This window comes from Petaurus breviceps, unplaced genomic scaffold, assembly GCF_028583685.1.
Source record: "Petaurus breviceps papuanus isolate PSGF00001 unplaced genomic scaffold, PetGlider_PUasm1.0 90845, whole genome shotgun sequence".
NCBI lineage: Eukaryota > Metazoa > Chordata > Mammalia > Diprotodontia > Petauridae > Petaurus > Petaurus breviceps.
This window is the reverse complement of record NW_027187359.1, coordinates 14507620-14527775: the sequence shown is the minus strand read 5'-3', so window position 1 is coordinate 14527775 and position 20156 is coordinate 14507620. Positions and strand designations below refer to the sequence as shown.

The window sequence follows — 20156 nt, the reverse complement described above, 5'->3', positions numbered from 1 at the left end:
CCTCTAGGAGTTTAAAATATACTTAGTATAATTTGAAATAGAATGCGATGGATACAAAGAGGAAATATAAAGTGTTCTCAGAAGGAAGGAAAGATCATCTTCTGCTGAGGAATCAAGATAGGCTTCTTGGAGGAAGTGGCATCTAAGATAGGCCTTGAAGGAAGAGAAAGATTTCAACAGGTGTAGATATAGAGGAACATTTTAGGCAAAGCTTGTGCTAATTCCTTAAGGCAGAAGATGAAAAGGGTTGAGAGAACAGTTAACAGTAGCCCAATTTGCCTGAAGTATATACTGCATGAAGGAAAGCAATGTGAATGAGATTAGAAAGTAGATTCAAATAAAATATATCTAAAGCAATCAACTAAAATTGCTCTTAAGTAACCAATGATCTCAATTGCCAAACCTGATGTCCTTTTCTCAGTCCTTATATTCCCTGACTTCTGAAGTTCAGGTTTTCGTAACACCGCTGTCTCTTGATTCTCCTCCTATCTATCTAACCACTCCTGTCAGGGTCCTCTGCAGGTTCACCTTCTCTCTAACTATGAGTGTTTTCCCAAGACCTTGTCCTCAGCCCTCTTCTCTTCATCAGCACCCATATGATTAATTATCTTCTCTATGCAAATGACTCACTGATCCATGTTTGTGTATACCTATATATATATATATATGTATATATGTGTGTGTACGCATAGATAGACAGATATAGTTCCCTCTTAATCATACCTCTTAGTTTAAGTTCCACATACATCTTGCCTATTGGACATTTCAAACAGGATGCCTTGTAGACAGCATAAATTTAACATGTCCAGAGCGGAATTCATTATCTTTCCCTTAAATATTCCTTTTTCTGTTGAGGGTGCCATTATTTTTCCAGCCTTTCAGGTTCACAGATACAGAACTAACCTTGATTTTTCACTCCCCCTCACCCACATATTCAAATCTTGCCATTTCTACCTCCACAACATCTCTTGTATCTATGCCCTTTTCACTATTAACAAAGTCATCAACTCGGTTCAGGCCTTCATCACATCTTGCCTGTATTATCACAATGGCAGCTAATTCCTTTCTCCCCCAAGTCTTTCTCCATTCCAATCCCTCTTCCTCATAACTGCCAAAGTAAGTCTCCTTAAGCACATATCTGACCAGGCCATTCCCTTACTCAATAAACTCCAGTAACTCTTTATTACAGCCAGGATGAAACACAACATTTTTTGTTTTAAAGACCTACATAATTTGGTCCCATTTCTTTTCAGCTTCATTATACATTGCCCCTCAATTCTGTCACTTCACAGTCTGGCCAAAATGGCCTTTTATACATGGCACTCCATCTCCTGTCTTAGTGCCACTGTGGTGGCCATCCTTGATGCCTGGAATGCACTCCCTCCTCACTCCTGTCTCATAAAATCCTTAACTTCCTACAAGATTAAATTTAAGCACAACGTCTACATGTTAGTATCCTTCCTCTCTATTTTACACTTGATTACCTTTCTTTTAATTTATATTCATTCCATATATCCTAGATGAGTTGCCTGTCCATGATTGAATATTAGCTCCTTGAGAGCAGGGATTGTTTCATTTTCTGTTTTTGTATCACTGGTGCCTCTAACATATAGTAATTACTTAGTAAATGCTTATGAATAGATTGATTTGAAAACCTTAAAGAATTATATAAATGTAAGGTATTATTATTACAGACTGGGGTCAGATGATAGAGAGCCTTAAACACTAAACTAAGGAGTATGAACTTTATCCTAAAGACAATGAAGACTCACCGAAGGTTTCTGAGTAATGAAATAATATAATCAACTAGATCTGGGCAGGACAGACTAGAGAAAGGAAAAAAATAGAAACAAAGAAACCAGGTAGGTGAATATTATAACAGTCTAGTCTATGGGTGATGAAGAATTGAAGAGAAGTTATAGTAATGTGAATGGAGAGGAAGGGATATATCTAAGAGATACTGTGCAGGTAGAACTGACAAGACTTGGGAACTAACTGCATATGGTGAGAAAAGGAATGGAAATGTCAAAAAATGCCTTAAGTTTTCAGCCTGGATGAATGGGAGGATGGGAATACCAGCAACAAAAATAGGTAAGCTGAAAGGAGAGGAAGGTTTGGAGATGAAAAATTCAGTTTTGGATATGTTGAGTGTGATATGCTATGAGTACATCTTGGCTTAGATGCCCAGCAGGGAGTTATAGATGTGGAATCATAGCTCAAGGAAGAGAATGGCATTGAATACAAAGAATTGGCAGTTATATAAATATAGGTGATCACTTAAGTGATAGAAATGAAAGAGATAATCATTAGAGAAAGTATAGAAAGGGAAGGGTGTCAAAAAAAGATCCTTGAGATACCCTTGGAGTTAAGTAGCAAGAGGAAAATAATGCACCAGTGAAGGAAACTGAGGAGTAGTCTGACACCTAGGAGAACCAAGAGATGTGTACATGTGTGTGTACACACACACACACACACACAATAATAGGAACATAAAGTATCATTAAGGCCTTAATTTCCTGCTAGCTCAGTTCACTTAATTTCTATTATCATATGTCTGTACTCTAAGAGAACCAGTTCGCAACCTCTGTTAATGAGTCTGATAAAACAAAGATATCACTAATAAATGTCTTATGGCAGACAAAAAATCCCGGTAGGTACTGGGAATTACTGTTGCTCTTCTAGCCTAAGATTAAATATTTTAAGGAGGAAAATATGAACAGATACAGTACTGATTCAAATACTTAGAAATACATTCTAAGTCTCAAATTCAAAACATCCTCCAAAAATCCAATGTGGCTGGCAGTTTAATCTATCAACAGCTAGTTTTAAACATTGTCCTTTCTTAGATTATGAAAAAAAGATTAATTTTTCCAAATTTTAGCCTCTTAACTAGTCTTTATACCTAGATCATGCACCCATTTAGACTTGATTTTGGTATATGGTGTTAATGATCTATGCCCAGTTTCTGCCATACTATATTCCAGTTTTCCCAGCAGTTTTTGTCAAATAGTGAGTTCTTATCCCAAAAACTGGGGTCTTTGGGTTTATCAAACAGTAGATTACTATAGTCATTGGCTGCTGAGTCTCATGTACCCAATCTATTCCATTGATCCACTACTCTATTCCTCAGCCAGTACCAAGTAGTTTTGATGACTGGTGCTTAGACCACCTTCCCTAGCATATGTTTTCATTAATATCCTTGATATTCTGGACCTTTTGTTCTTCCAAATGAATTTTGTTACTATTTTTTCTAGCTCTATAAAGTAATTTTTTGGTAGACTGATTGGTTTGGCACTAAATGTGTAATTTAATTTAGGTAAAATTGTCATTTTTATTATATTAGTTCAACCCAGCCACAAGCAATTGATGTTTTTCCAATTAGTTAGATCTGATTTTGTGTGAAAAGTGTTTTGTAGTTGTGTTCATATAGGTCCTAGGTCCTCTTAACTCGTCTTAATGTCTCTTAAGTCTCTCCTCCCGAGTAGTGCTGGGAATGTCATTTAACCTCTTGAAGTCTCAATTTCCTCATCGGTAAACAAACAACAAAAACAAGGACTATATAGTCCCTGAGATCCTGTTCAGCTTTAAACCTATGATCCTTTTCTATATTATCCCTCACAATGCTAAGAAGCAATATTTGTATTGCACAAGTCTGATCAGTCACTCCCCTACTCAAAACTTTTAGTAGTTTTTTTAAAAAATAAACTACATATCTTGGAATCTGAAAGCCTTCACGGTCTAATTCCAATCTGTTTTTTGGTTTTTCTTTTTTGCTTTTTGGAGAGGCAGGGCATTTGGGGTTAAGTGACTTGCCCAAGGTCATATGGCTAGTAAGTGTTAAGTGTCTAAGGCTGGATTTGAACTCTGACTTCAGGGCTGGTGCTCTATTCACTGCGATACCTAGCCACCCCTCCAACCTGTTTTCCTAGGCTTTTAACACTATGTTTCTGACAAAATGAATAAGGCACTCGCCATTTCTGACCCCCCTTCTTCTGTCATTTGTCATGCAGATGACACTTTTATGGGTATACAATGTACTACTCTTATCTACCGTGTTTCCCCGATAATAAGACACTGTCTTATTAAATTTTTTGGAAAGAAAAACACCAGAGGGCTTATTTTCAGGGGAGGGCTTATGTTGTCCTGCCTCAGCTCTCCTCTGCGGCACTGCTCTCAATGGTGCCAGCAAGCAAATCACTGGGGAAGAACAGGATGACGCGCTCACTGCTGCAGCTCTGATTGGATGCAGCTCGGAGCGCGGCATGCGTTTCACCGGGGGAAGGGGGGCCAGTGCATACAGAGGGTACTGTAATGTAGTGTGTAGCGCAGGGGATCACCTTCATTACAGTAGCAATCTCAATAGGGCTTATTTTAGAGGAATCTTACACAGTAAGGGGAGGGCTTATTTTCGGGATAGGTTTTATTATCGGGGAAACACGGTAGTAACGCAACAGTGACATGACCATGAATATGAAAAGCTAACAAGTAATCACTGCCCCTACTCCAAAAGGGTGGCATAAGCAGAAGTATACTTCAAAATGGTATTAGAAATCTGAATTAGGGGCAGCTAGGTGGCACAGTGAATACAGTACCTGCCCTGCAGTCAGGAGGATCTGAGTTCAAATGAGGCCTCAGACACTTGGTAGTGGTGTGACCTTGGGCAAGTCACTTAACCCTGATTGCCTTGCCTGCCCCTTCCAAAAAAAAAAATCAGAAGAATCAGAATTAAATTTTCATAAAATAAACTTACCTTTCTTTTAATATAAAGAGAGCTCCCAACTGTGCCAGAACTGTGGAAGCAAATACTGCAAGAACTTCTAATCTTTCAAACCTAAAATAAGAAAATTAGGTTTATTACTTCCATTTTAATGTTAAATATAATCCCACATTCAGTGTCTCTAAAATAGACTACTTCTGGGGCGGCTAGGTAGCACAGTGAATAGAGCACCAGCCCTGGAGTCAGGAGGACCTGAGTTCAAATCTGGCCTTAGACACTTAACACAAAAGCTAGCCGTGTGACCTCGGGCAAGTCACTTAACCCCAATTGCCCCTCCCAAAAGCAAAAAAAAAATAGACTACTTCTATAGAAATGAGAAACAAAAAAAATGCAAGAAAAAAAGCAACTCTTTTCAATAGGGCAAATATTTATCTTGTCATCTTCTGGATTTTGCATATAATATGAATTAAAATATTTACCCTCTTCTCTTTTTAAACTTTATTTTTGGCATTAATACATCTAAGACCAATCCTTTAATCCCTTCATTTTACAGGTGAAGAAATAGTGGTTAAATGACTTATCTAGCATAACACAACTAGTACACGTACATGTACATGGTTTGAACCCAGGTTTCCTGATTCCAAGTCTGTGTTTAAGCTTAAACTAATAAAATCAAACCAGATATAAGAATACATTTTCAAATTAAACTGCTATTTTCTCTAAGTTAGCATTTTTCAAACTTGAGACTAGAACTGTAAAGTAAGGAAGATGAGAGGTACAGAATGTCAGACAGCTTTTAGAGTCAGTATACAGGCAACACACAATATTTAACAAGGGTAATCCGGTTTCTTCCAACACTATGGCCCTCTCTGTATATTTTCTTCCTTTTCATCTTTAAAATCTTGCTTTGAAGCTTAACAGGAGACAAGTGTTTGAGGTTCAACTGTTTGAGGATGATAGTGCTTTTGTAAGACTAATGGTACCCTAGTTCTTTTGAGGGATAATGGTATGCTTTGTTAATGTCGCAAAATTAAAAGGTTTAACAATCATATTCTTACAGAAAAAGAAAATGATAAATGCTAAAGGGGATGTGAGAAAACAGGTACAATAATGTGCTGTTGGTAGAGTTATTAGCTAGTCCAACAATTCTGAAGAACTATTTAGAACTATTTTAAAATGGCTATAAAACTATGTATACTCTTTAAGCAACAGTGTTACTAAGTCTATACCCCAAAGAGATGAAAGAAAAAGCAAAAGGACCTAAATGTACAAAAATTATCTATAGCAGCTCTTTCTGTAATGTCAAAGAATTGGAAAGAAGGGCTCTCCATCAACTGGGGAATGGCTAAACAAGTTATAGTAAATGAATGTAATGGAAAACTACTGTGCTATAAGAAGCACTGAAGGGGAGGGTTTTTTATATGAACTGATGCAAAAAAAAGTGAGGAGCACTAGGAGACTAATGTACAGAATAAAAGCAACAGTGTGAAGAGAGTCAGCTGTGAATGACTTAGCTACTCTGATCAATACAATGATCTACAACATCTCCAAAAGACTGATGGTGAAAAATGCTATCCCTCTCCAGAGAACTGCTAGACTCAGAACATAGAATGAAGCAAATATTTTTCTCTTTTTCTTACTTTTCCCCCAGAACATAGCTAATGCAGAAGTATATTTTGTATGATTTCATATGTATAATGGGTATTGTATTTCTTGCCTTCTCAATGGACAGGGAAGGGAAATGAAGGAGAGAGAAATTCAGAACTGAAAGCAAAAATAAAATTAAAAAAAAAGCAAGCATATTTTTGACTTGAACTGCTGTTAACAATTCAGACTTTACAATCACATAAAATTATAGGTAAAAGGGGACCTTAAAGGTTATGTAGCTTACCTCACCCAATACAGAAATCCCTTCTAAAACATTCTTGTTAAATGGATCTCCAGTTTCTGTTTAAATACTTGCTCTAACAATGAACTCAATACTTCATGCAGCAACCTAAATGCAGGATTTTACATTCCAATATGTTAAATTTCATCTTGCTAGTTTCAGTCAAATGTTCCAGTCTGTCAAGATAATTTTGACTCTTGATCCTTTTGTCTATTTTATCAGCTATCTATCTTATCCTTGTGTTACTTGATAAATGTGTACCTTTCACATCTTCATCCAAGATACTGATAAAAATGTACAACAGGATAAAGCCCTATAACAGAAACACTTGAGATTTCCATACAGGTAGACCATGAAATCATAAGTCAATACACTTTGACTAGTCTGTTCAACCAATTGTGAATCCGCTTTAAATGTAATATTATTTCCTTCATGTTTCATTATCTTATCCTCAAAACTATGACATTCTTCAATTCCTTTGCTAAAATAAAGATATATTATGTCCATGGCCTTCTTTTGATCCACCAGTTTAGTGATCCTATCAAAAAAGGGGAAAAACATAATATGGCATGGTTTCTCCTTAACTAAATCTAAGCTGTATACTTGTGATTGTGGCACTTTTTAAATGTCACAATACATATAATGATGTGTTTTACAATTGTGCTAGGCATCAGCATCATATCTTTACTGGCTGTAGTTTCTAGAATCATATCTTTATCATACCCAGAATCATATTTATACTCTCCAGAATCTATTTTTCCCCCATCTGAAAATCTGTATATATCTGATCTTCTAGCACCTCTCTTATTTTCCATGGTTTCTCCGAGATTACTGAGAGTGGTTCTGAAATTTTACCTGCAAATTTTTTTTCACATTCTAGGATGTAATTTCATCTAGATCTGAATATCTGAACTCACTTAAAATAAGTTAGGTTTTCTCCTAATCCTCTCAGGTTATAAATTTTACTTATTTCTTAACCATGATTGTTCTTCTCTTTCCAGTTTTTAATGAGAAAGGCAGAAATGCAGTAAGTACGAAGTAATGAGTTCTGGCCTTGAGAAGTGGGACCATAGGTAAGAGTGATGCTATTATGTAGAGAGAGCACACAGGAAGGACCACAGAAAGGTAGTCACTGAGGAATTTGGCCTTACAAGTGAATGGCCAAGGTCTGGATGTAGGAAGAAAACCACTGTGGGAAGATTCCAGGAAAAAATAATCGAGATGATTAGAGATCCTAGGGGCAGAATGGTGAAGTAAAAACAAAGCTGAATTTGGATTCAGAGGACCTGACTTCTAATCTCAGCTCTGCCACTCACAACTTGTATTACTTTAGACAAGTCACAATCTGTCTGGGTCTCATTTACCTGGTGATGGACTAGACAGATGACTTTTGAGAGCTTTTCCAACTTTATTTTTAATTTTTTTTTTGCTTTTTGGAGGGCAATTGGGGTTAAGTAACTTGCCCAAGGTTACATGGCTAGTATTTTTGTGTGGGTGTTAAGTGCCTGAGGCCGGAACCAAACTCGAGTCCTCCTGACTCTGGGGCCGACACTCTACTCACTGAGCCACCTAGCCACCCCAAGCTTTTCCAACTTTAAATCTATAATCCATGCTCCTGAGGCATCAAAACTACTCCACTGAAGATGGAAAAAAAGGGGACATCTAGGCACTATTGATATATGATAACTCCTTTGGGTTTTTACTGAGCCAAAGCTATTCTAGTTCCATCAGGAAATATTGGAATTCTGTCCAGATCATCCCTTTTCTGGGTATTTACAACACAATCCTCCCACTTTATGGAAAGAGGGAGATAGCAGACTCCATTTGTGAAAGAGACATACATTATACCTTGCCTAACCCAAATCCAAAGTAAAAGAATGTGTTTGAATCTCCCACCCTTCCAGGAAATCAAGAGATAGCATGAGAGTGAGAAATTAGTACAGAATGGACTGCTGAATTTCTGTTTGTGAATCCTAATTCCTTCCTTTGAGATTTGAACTACTATATTCCAGACTCACCACACTGATTTGCATTTGATTGCTAATTTGAACTATAAAGTAACATCAACTTCGAGAAGTCAATCTTGATGAAAACATTCTTAACTTTTTCTGTCAACTCTAATGTGGGGGGTAGGGAATGAGCCTGCTTATCCATCTATTGATCTTCCTAATTCTTGCTATTTATTAGCTGTGTGACCCTTCACAATTCACTTAATCTCTATTTTCCTCAGTTTTTTTTTTTTTTTGTCTTTTGGAGGGCAGTTGGGGTTAAGTATCCTCAGTTTCCTCATCTGTAAAATAAGGATAATAATAACACCTACCTCCCAAGGTTATTTCAAGGATCAAACAAGAGAATATTTGTAAAGTGCTTTGCATAGTGCCTAGTAATTAGTAGGTGCTATATAAATGTTGATTTCCCCTCTGGTCAGAAAAAGAATCAAGAAATGTAAGTCCCTCTGATGGCCAACTCTACCTTCTGAAGAGCTAAAATTCAACTAGAAAAAGAAATATTTTGCCAATGTTTTATTTCTGGCAGAATTAAACTTCTAGCAGATGTCCAGATGCTTGAAATTCTGCATCACTATCGTAACTTGTGTGTCAGATCTGTAATTGGTACAAGGAAAGCATTCATTATCTATATCTACCATCTAGTTGGGTAGTCCACAGTATGTTTCTATTACAATACTGCTTCTATTACTCTTTTTAAAAAGTCATTACTCCAATGATCTCTATCCATGTTTCTACTCAGTTTTGTAGATTTCAATACAGATATCTTCATTATGGACAATGTCATTCCATTGTTCTTCCATTAGACGCTTGTTCTGAATAAAGTAAATTCTTTCTTTGCCACGGCCTTTGCCATTGTGTTATGAGAGCTTGGTTCTCTTCTTGCTCAAGTTTAAACTATTTCATGCTCACTCTGTTAAAATAGAAATCTATGAGTACAGCTAGTAGATTAAATTCAACTTCTGTATGAATCCACTGCTATTGTACTTGCTATCCCAAGGATCTTGCCATACTATATTGTATTAACTCCAAAAGATATATTTATCACACCGCCAGGAGCGATGATTCTCAGGGGAAGGTCCTTGGTGTTTTCCGTCACTAAAAGACTCGATACCTTCTGTCCAACAGCAGCAGGGAGTCAATGAGCATCTAGTAAGCTTATTGTGTATTTACTGTGTGCCGGGACCTGTGCTAAGCGCTGGGGATATGAAGAGAGGCAAAAGACAGTCCCTGGCCTGGCCTCCGGGAGTTCACACTCTAACAGGGGAGACGACACGCGCACAACCGCGCACAGAAAGGCTGCCGATAGGAAATAACTAACGGAGAGAAGGAAACAGTTAGGAGGGACTGGGAAAGGTCATGAACCTAAAGGAAGCCAAAGAATCCAGGAGGTATAGATGAGGAAGGAGAACATTGCAAGCATGAGAGCCAGTGAAAAAGCCTGAAGTTGAGAGATGGATTAATTTGTTTGAGGAATGGCAAAGAGGTCAGGGTCAAGATACAGATGTCCTTTTTCATATAATTTACCTTTTAGAATTTCAAGTTCTTAGAAAAATCATTCTATTATCTTCATCAAAAGGTATTTTCCTCCTTATTTTTTTCCCCTAGTCCTCTAAACTTATAGCATTTATCTTCAAGAAATTATCTGGCCAACTTTTAAAAATGCTTATATTTGTTTATTTTATAACAAACCATTTAGCAGAAGGTAATATTCAAACTTACCCAAACGAGTAGACTGGACTTGGTTTCCTCACCATTACCCAGTAGCTTATCAGACATGTCACTAAACTGAATTTTAAAAATGAAAATACATTTAATTAGAAGTTAGCTATTTCAAACCAAAGATGTACATTTTTAAAAGTTCAGTTTTCAGAATTAATAAGTTTCTATAGCATATCTGTGTTTGTCCATAGTAAATTGATAATAAGCACTTTTAACAGGATTATAGACTATTTTATTTTGAAATGTGTACTCAGATCTTTGTTGGATAACTTTCAAACACCAAATAAAAACTACTGGTAAGTTATAGAGAAACTAAGCAAATGATTTCCACAAGATTATAACATTTTACAGTCATTTAGATGGAAGTGATATTTAATTAAGTTTTTTAATTAAACCATTTTATTTCACAAATGATATTCATATTATTAAGATATGTGGGTGGCTAGGTGGTACAGTGAATAGAGCACTGGCCCTGGAGTCAGGAGGACCTGAGTTCAAATCTGGCCTCAGATACTTAACACTTACTAGCCGTGTGACTTTGGGCAAGTCACTTAATCCCAACTGCCCCACAAAAAAGCACAAAACCAACCATATTATTAAAATATGGAAAAATAACATAAAATAGTATCTTTTACTTACATGCTCAATAATGAAAACAATTCTTAAAAGTTAGCACACGTGTACTTATTTATATTAGCATTCTGCATAGGGCATGTAATACATGCATAATTTGTTCCATACCCTGAAAAGCAGGGTATAAACAAGCCCTAGGCCATCTACTTCATAGGGGCTATACTCATTTTGTTGTCTTTCTTCTTAGCTTGAAAGTCTAATCTTTCACCTGAATTCCTGGTGAAAATTTTCTTTGAGTGACTGGGTCTGACAGAATAAGGGGTCTCATCCCTGTGGAGATCCATGGTAAATGAGTTTATGTCCCACAAAGTCAATAAACTTTTATAAAGCACTAGTTATGTGTCAGGCACTGTGAGCTAAGTGCTGGGGATAGGTAGAAAGGTAAATACAGTTTCTGATCGAATGGAGCTCATAGTCTAAAGTGTGAGACATTTATTGAGACATATATTATTATATATGAGACAACATGATAGGCAAATAATTAGGTACAAACAAGGTACATACAGAATAAAGTGGAGCTGATCAACAGAGGCAAATTACTATATTTAAGAAGGGTCAGGAAAGGCTTCCTGTAGAAGGTGAGATTTTAGCTGAAACTTGAAGGAAGCCAAAAGATAAGAGATGAAGGGGAAAACTCCAGGCCTGGAAGATAGCCAGCAAAAATGCCCATAGTTGAGAGATGAAGTGTCTTCTTGAAGGAACAGCTAGGAGGCTAAAGGATCTCAGAATAAAAGGTAAGAAAAGTAAAAGAGGGCAGGGGAGGTAATGAAAGGCTAAGGACACCAAAAAAGTTTGATTTTTATTTATATGATCTATTTGTATGAAAATGGCACCCCCAAGAAGGCTTCAGCCTGTCAAGAAATTTACATGTGGATCTTGGGACAATAAGGAAAACAATGTTTTGTTCTGGTATATTGGACATTTTGGTAATGAGCTCCTGTGGAGAGTATGTAGAAAATCATTAATCACTTTGTGACATCAGACACTGTAGAGATACAAAAGACTTGGAGTTTGGGGATGAGTAAAAAATTATAGCTTCTTCATCAATAGGATATGCAACAATTTTTATTCATCATCAAAAAAATCAGATACCTTCAGTCAACCAGAAATAAGTGTGAATTAACTACCAACGTGTTGGGCCAGAAAAAACTGACTGGAGCAAATAGAATAAATATTATCTTCAAAGGTAAAATGATAATATTTTAAAGGTGAGAAAAATATACTAGTTCCTTTAAGGATGCTTTTAAACTAAATACTAATGTACTTTGGTCAAATTTTTTTTTCAGTTGAGAATTGCCTTTTTTTTGGTGAGAACTGCTTTATTTATTTTAATTAGCTCTATTCAGCAAAAGGAATTTAACAATCCAACTCTTTAGGACCCCATTTAGAGTTTTCTTGGTAAAGAAACTGGAGTAGTTTGCTATTTCTTTCTCCAGCTCATTTTATAGATGAAGAAATGAGGCAAACAGGATTAATGACTTGCCCAAGATCACATCATTATTTAAGTGTCTGAGGCTGGATTTGAACTCAGAGAAACAAAAGTCTTCCTGATCTCAGTCCAGCACTCTATCCACTGCACCACCTAGATGCTCAAATTACTAATGACCTTCCTCCAATATATGTTGATGATATGGTTGTTTTTGAAGGATTATTAACAGTTTTCTTAAGTTCTGGTCAGTTAGGTGAATTCTACAACTGTATATTCACTATTAAGGCATGTGTTTTTTTTAAATTGGGTACATTTCTGTTACATTTAGGGACAATGTGAATAATTTATTTGGAGTGTTATAGAGTTGTGTTAAGCATGAGGACAACAATCCTATTGTTTTTACCTTGCACTATAGGTATTTCCATATTTCTGTACAAGCTTTTCTTTTGTCATGCTTTATGACAACATAATATTCCATTGCAATGATGTACCAAAGTCAGTGTAACCATTTTCTCAATGTTAGGAATTTTTATTTATTTTCATTTTTTTTACTATCATAAAGAGCATGCCTACATCTTTATAAAATTTTCCTGTTCAACTAAATTATTAGTAATGAACTACTGACAAAATCGGGGGGGAGGGGAGTTTGAAGGAAACTTTTTTTAGATTGTTTTGTTTAATTATCTTTGTATCAAATATCTCTGATAAAGTTCTAATAGCCAAAAAAGATAATTAACTCAAATATATAAGATCAAGAGTCACCAACCAAGAGTTAACTGATCAAAGGATATGATCAAACAAATCTCAAAAAAAGAAGTACAAACTGTTTATAATATCTAACATAAGAAAAAATTTTGAAAAATTCCTTTGCAAGTTAAAAATCTTATTTCTTTCCTATTTAACTTTCACCACTAAGATTATTTCACCCATATTACTTTTCTTTTTGATAATACCTTTCAATTTGATAGCTTTTGTTTTTGTTATCTTATTTCTCTTCCCAGAGCCATTCCTTAAGAATCAAAAAGAGAAAAAATGTTTTCGGCAAAATTACTGTAACCAAGATACTTGAAAAGTCTGATATCTTCAGTATTCCCTATCCATAGCCACCTAACTGCAAAGCAGGGAAAGAGGTGGCTTATCATATAAATTATTTTTGGGATCAAGCACAGTCATTATAATTTCACAGCAAATCAATTTTGATTATGTTACTGTTTTTTCCATTTACATAGTTGTAACCATTGTGTATAGTGTTTTAATGATTGTGCTTACTTCACTTTACATTAGTTATATAAATCTTCTCATGATTCTCTGTATTTGTAATATTTATTTCTTACAGCACAGTAATATTCCATTACATCCATGCACAACTTATTTAGCCATTCCTCAAATAATAAACTTCACTTCTCTGCTCCCTGGCCCCCATTCTTTACTAATGCAAAAAATGCTGCTATAAATATTTTGGTGTAAATGAGGCCTTTCTTTTTATTACTGACCTCTTTGGGGACTGCACAGCAGTAGAATTTCATTCAATTGATCATACTTCAAAACCCACTTTTTTTTTCTAAAAAGGAAAAATTTCTTTGGTCTTTTAACAAAAAGTAATTCTATAAGAGCAATAAAAATTTTATTTTTAAAAACCTACCTGAAAAGATCAAAGATTGTCAGATATGTATAGGCAGTTAAAGCTGTAAAAAAAAAAGGGGGGGGAAGGGGGAAAAGGGAGAGAAGAAACGTTATTGGAACAACTGTTAAGAATTAACTAGCTTGTAAACATCTGATTGACAAGCTATCGCAATTTTCCTTATTATTCAGGTCATCACACTCCAGTTGTCTATATTTATTTCTGGCAATTATCTTATTATTTGGATTAAGGTAGACAGCAAAAAAGAATTAGATTTTATTCATACATTTAAACTAAAAAGACTGATTATATTCAATTAACTACTAAAGATCTACTTTATTTTCTTCTAGGTGACAGCTTTCCTGTATATCTGTGGAAACTGGTACTATAAGTCAGAGAAAAACATTGCTATAAGAATAATAGATCACTCATACAAAATGTCACAAGTATTTTATGCTTTGAGAAAATACATCTAAAATTTAACATAAAAAAGGGATTAATCATATTTTCAAAACAGTTTTAGCTTTTTAAAAGGAGATATTTATCAAGTTTCCTTTAAATATTACATACCTAAAGTTCATTTAAAATGTTACTTAATTCACAAAACTTAAATTTATACATATTTCTGGAATACACCTAGAGTATAAAATAAGGAACATTTCTACTTAAAATCAGAAAACTAAATGGAATTAATAAAGCTCTCTATAAATAAAAATAGTAACATACCTATACTGTTAGTAGAACTGCACCACATAAGAAGGAATCCAGTACACAGTAAGTTTATAGCACCAAAAAGTAAGATCTTCCAGGACTGTGAATGAAAAATTTGTGCTTATTTGCAGAAAACCAAAAAAACCCCACCAAAACTTTAGATCAAAACGATTGCATTACTTTACAAGAAATACAGAAAGTCTATAGTGGTGTATCTTTTTTGTTTGCCATCTTACTAAAATTATGAATCCTTGTGCTAGCTATTTTAAACAGAAATACTACTATGATCTGCAACAGAAGTATTACTCCCTTTTAGAAAGAAAAATATGTCCTCTTTATTTTAAAAATTCTGAACTTAACAAAAACCAAATGAGAATTTTCATGTATATAGCAAAACAGTAGTGAAACTGCCAATCTCTATTATGTACAACTTGTTTTTCTTTTTTTTTAATTTTATTTTTAACTTATGAAACAATGGCAACTTTTCCATAACATAGTACAATAAAAAAGATGATTGCAAATGAGTACTTGGTATAGTACCTGGCACATGATAAGTATTTAATTAAGTGTTTGTTGCCTTGTCTTGCTTAACCTTGTATAGACAATACATAAAATAAACACTGGATGGATAAATGGCTGGCTTTCTGGGTAGAGAAGAAAGAGAGAGAGAACTTATAAATTAATGAATAAATAAATTTGTTTTTCTTTTAAAAAATAAAATACATTCCCATAATTTTAATGAAGGCTCAAAATCACTAATAAGAGAAATGCAAATCAAAATAACCCTGAGGTTTCACCTCATACTCTGCAAATTAGTAAAGATAATAACAGTCAATATTGAATAGTCAATGTTGAAAGGGCTGTAGAAAGATAGGCACTCCAGTGCATTGTTGGTGGAGCTATGAGTCAATAAAACCATTCTGGAAAGCAGATATACAAATAAAGTGACTGAAACATCCATATCCATTGACCCAGACATTCTATTAATAGGTTTAAACCCCAAGGAGGTCAGTGATAAAAAAGAAAGTCCTTATATACACCAAAATATTTATAGCAGCACTTTTTTTGTGGCAGCAAAGAAGTAGAAACAAAGTAGATGCCCATCAAACAAGGAATGGCTAAAGAAATTGTGGTACAAGAATGCAATGGAATATTGTTTCATAAGAAACAATGAATATGATGAATACAAAGAAATATAGAAATATTTACTAAATCTGATGTGGAATATATTAAGCAGAGGCAAGAAAACAATAGACACAATGACCACAACCATGTAAATGGAAGGAACCAGAAAAGTGGTTATTACAAAACTGAAAGTTTTCCAAAGTGCAATATTGCAAAATTACAAAGAATAAAGTGTGGATCCAAAGAAGAGATCTGAGAAGACACCCTTGGCCTACTTCTTTGCAGAGCTGGCAAGTTCACATGTGGAACAATGTATGCATTTTCAGACTTAAAAAATGTATTCCAGGGGTGGCTAGGTGGCGCAGTGAATAGAGCACCAGCCCTGGAGTCAGGAGGACCTGAGTTCAAATCCAGCCTTAGACACTTAACACAAAAACTAGCAATGTGACCTTCGGCAAATCACTTAACCCTGACTGCCCTGCCCTATCCCCCTCCAAAAAAAAAAAAAAGCAAAAAAAAAGTATTCCTTTGTCTTGCCAAAATGTTTTCCGTTTTTTTTTTCTTGAAAAAAATATTATGTCATTGAAATATTAATGGAATAGGAAGATCTTCCCTGACCATTAATAGGCCTATATGACCTGCTTTGAGCTCTGGCCCAGCTCTCGGGTGTGATACAGCCTGAGTCACATGGAACCCAGAGTGTGGGAGAAGCTTGCCCAGAGAGTGTGAGAGTAAAGAGTAGAGGGAGGAACTTGCCTAGGGGAACTTGTTTGTGGGGAGGCCTGACAGAAAGAAAGCTTAAGATGTCAGTGCTCTGTGGATGAGTGATGAGTACCTTGCTAATCTTACTTCCTGGCATCCTAATAGTGATGTTCCAAATAAATATTTTGGTTTTGCCTTTGAGGTAGAGTTTATTATATTTTGCAAATCTACCCTGGAAATACATATGTATATTCATAGCAGCTGCTATGGGTATCACATTGGCATAATAGTCATGTGGGATGCCTCTCTGGGAGGGGCTTGAGGGAATAATGGGAGAAATTCTGGAATTGTTAAAAAAAATATATTAAAAATAAAAAAAAATATATTCAACATGAACTTTCAAAGCTGTCTTTTTGTCTGTAATTCTTTCTGGCCGTATGTTCTCTTCTGTGCTTTTTAGAAAATGGTCCAATGACCCCTTTTTCTTTTGGCTACCATATCTCTAACTTCCCTCCTCTACCACCTACTACCCAATGGAAAAAAAAATAAAAATCCCAAAACTTTTGTAATAAATGAATGAGTATATATACATGTGTGTATGTGTGTATGTGCTTTCCACCAAGGAAAACAAATGTCCACACTAGCCATGTAAAAAAATGTGTGTCTTACTCTATATCTTCAGTCCATCATTTCCCTCTTAAGAGTTGGGTAGCATGCTTTGTCATCAGTCCTCTGGAATCATGGTTGGTCATTGAAATGAACAACTCTTTCAAAGTCTTTTTTTTTTCTTATGATGTTATTATATGAATTGTCCTCCTGGTTCTGCTCAGTTCATATGTGTGTTCTCAGATTTCTACGAAACTCTTTTCTATCACTTCTTATGACGCAATAATATTCCATTAAATTCACCTATCCTCAATTTCTATCATCCATTCTTTAAATCATCTTAACATCTCTACCTTCTCTCTTTTTCCTTCTCATTACAGGATCATAATTTAAAGCTGGAAGGGACCTTAGAAACCATGACTCCAACTCTAATCCTCTAATTTTACAGATAAGGAAGTTAAGTAGCTTGCCCAGGGTCATGTAGTTAAGTGAGACAGGACTAGAAGTTAAGTACTGAGGCAGGACTAGAAGTTAAGTCCAATGGTCTATCTATTGTGCAACTAGCTGCTTACAAAAATGAAAATGAGAGGGGATATGACTTGCTTAGGTTCTTCTGAATCTAAATTCAACACTTTTCACTAGTCCACACCCTTTCTCCAAAGGAGAGATAAAGATTGTGCAAGTGTACTACTAAAATGTATCTCTCAATCTGCACCTTTTTTTTTTAAAGTGATCAGGGTTAAGTAACTTGCTCAAGGTTACATGGCCAGTTATTTCTGCGTGTGGTGCTGAGTATCTGAGCCTGGATTTGATCCAGGTCATCCCGACACTGGAGCCGGTGCTCTTACTCGCTGAGCCACCTGGCCGCCCCTAAGCAATTGGGGTTAAGTAACTTGCTCAAGGTTACACGGCCAGGTGTTTCTGGGTGGGTGCTAAGTGTCTGAGCCCGGGATTCGATCTCCAGGTCTTCTCAACACTGGAGCCGGTGCTCTTACTCGCTGGCTGCCCCTCAATCTGCACCTTTGATCACACTTCCTCCTGCTTCCCTTAGGACCTTGTTCCAAGTCACTGAATTCAACAAACATTCACTAAGAGCCTACTAGGAGCAAGGCACTGGCATTCCCACTTTTCATGAAAGTGCTCTTCCAGTTAAGTCAATAAGTCAACCAGCATTAATTAAGCACTTACTAGTACCAAGCACTGGGCTAAGCACTGGGAATACAAATATAAATAGAAAGAAAGACAATCCTTTACATCTTAATGTTGGAAGATACATAAAAGGAAGCTGAAATGGGGTAATGAGATAGGGTGCTCTGAAGAAGCATAGTAGAACAAGTCCAGAGAGTCAGGAGTAGAGCCTGGAGAAGGAAGAAGACATGGTGGGTGTGTGGGTATTTTTCCTACGAAATCAACAAGAGACATGTAAAAAAGGACTGAGGTACATTCACTAAGTAAAAATCATTCAACATTATTCTGTCATAGGTCAAGTTATTTTCTCTGGCAATGAATGATCTTGTAGCCCAGAAACAGAAGCACAGAAAGCAAACTGTGGGAATGAGTCAGGACTGAGGATCATTATGCCTTAGATAGTATAAGTTTAATGGGGTAAGAGATCACAGTGTTTTTAAGGATACTGTAAAACTGATCCAGGCTGTGCAGAGTTAATAGCTTATCCTTTCAAACACAGTTTTGAAGTAGGTTTTTTTCCTCCATATGAGTACATAGATTTCCCCATGTGTCCTATAATGCAAATTATTCTTTATAACAGCTTTCTGTTCTCTTATCACCAGTTAAGCTTGCCATTTGAAATTTATTAATCAGGGTATTGAATTGAAAATAGAGAATATATTGACTATAAAGTATATAAATTGAAATCATTCCAAAATGATAGTAGGTCCTGGTCCTATGCAAGAATAATGTCAACAGTACCAAGGTTTCTATGTACTGTCCACGTTTCATTGAAGCCACATTTTATTATTTTGAATAAAATTATGGCAATGAAACAATATAGATAAAAATTCTTAGGTATGCCACCAAAAATGTGCTATTCATAACTTCTCCTGTTTTATAAATAGTCTTACCTCAACCAACTATTTATTTCATTCCAGTTTACTATTTTGACTTATGAATGAGACAATATACCCCTGCACTATGTCAGCACTACTGAGGAAAACTGAAATTATGGGAAAAAACAACCAATTTTTTTTCAAATAATTTTAAAATTAAACCAATTATCTCTACTTACAGCATTTCCCTCAAATTTTAATTACAACCATGTATTAAAATTGACTTACTCTTCGATCTGCTGCTACCAATTTAAATTCCTGGGATAACTTGCCAACAAAAGATCTTTGTGATTTTCGAAAGAGATGTATTGTCCCCTGTAAAAACAAACAATGTAACCTAAACATTTCTTTAATATGTAAGTGTAACATTTTACTGAGAGTCTTATCTATGTTTTCACAATATAGATTCACTGTGAAGTGGCAGATGCCAATCAGTCTGTTAATTTTGTATCCATATTATTGATATGGCATTTCTGAAACAATAATCATGAAAGCAAGAAAGAGAATAGAGACAGAAATTGCCAAATGACTCACAAAATCTCTATCCTGTATCCTGATGCTATGGCCCCATTACCTCTAATTTCCATACATTTCAAACAACTACTGTCCAAACTCTATGACTAAAGAATCTTTAAAGAAAAAGCATAAAACTGATGGGTTCTGGTGGGAAGGAAGAGCCAGAAACTTTCGGTGTTATAAAAAAAATAAGTCAACTGATCAGTGTGAAGTATTTCAATATCTAAGTTTTTATTTAAACAAATGATTTTTCTGTAAATTACACACAGAGTAAAGGGCACATAATTACTAAACCTAAGTTTTGGGTTGTTTTTTTTTTAACCACATTAGTCATGCTGTAAAAGAATAACAGACCCAAAGGGGAATAAAAACCATGAAAAAAATACAGAAAGTGAAAAATAGTATGCTTCAATC

The 20156-nt window shown here is 35.5% G+C and overlaps 1 protein-coding gene across 3 annotated transcripts in view; it reads right to left on the bottom strand.

Annotated features, from left to right (window-relative positions):
* The window catches only part of SLC30A6 (solute carrier family 30 member 6), a 388867-nt gene that overhangs the window by 23734 nt on the left and 344977 nt on the right, over positions 1 to 20156 (bottom strand). The window contains exons 3-7 of one of the 3 annotated variants that reach the window (XM_069072155.1): positions 19455 to 19541; positions 14743 to 14827; positions 14038 to 14080; positions 10334 to 10399; positions 4751 to 4831 (exon numbers count right to left, since the gene is read on the bottom strand). In XM_069072155.1, coding sequence (XP_068928256.1) covers positions 4751 to 4831; positions 10334 to 10399; positions 14038 to 14080; positions 14743 to 14827; positions 19455 to 19541 — 362 coding nt within the window. The remainder of the gene's footprint in view (positions 1 to 4750; positions 4832 to 10333; positions 10400 to 14037; positions 14081 to 14742; positions 14828 to 19454; positions 19542 to 20156) is intronic. The other 2 variants (XM_069072156.1, XM_069072157.1) reach the window with 2 other exon arrangements.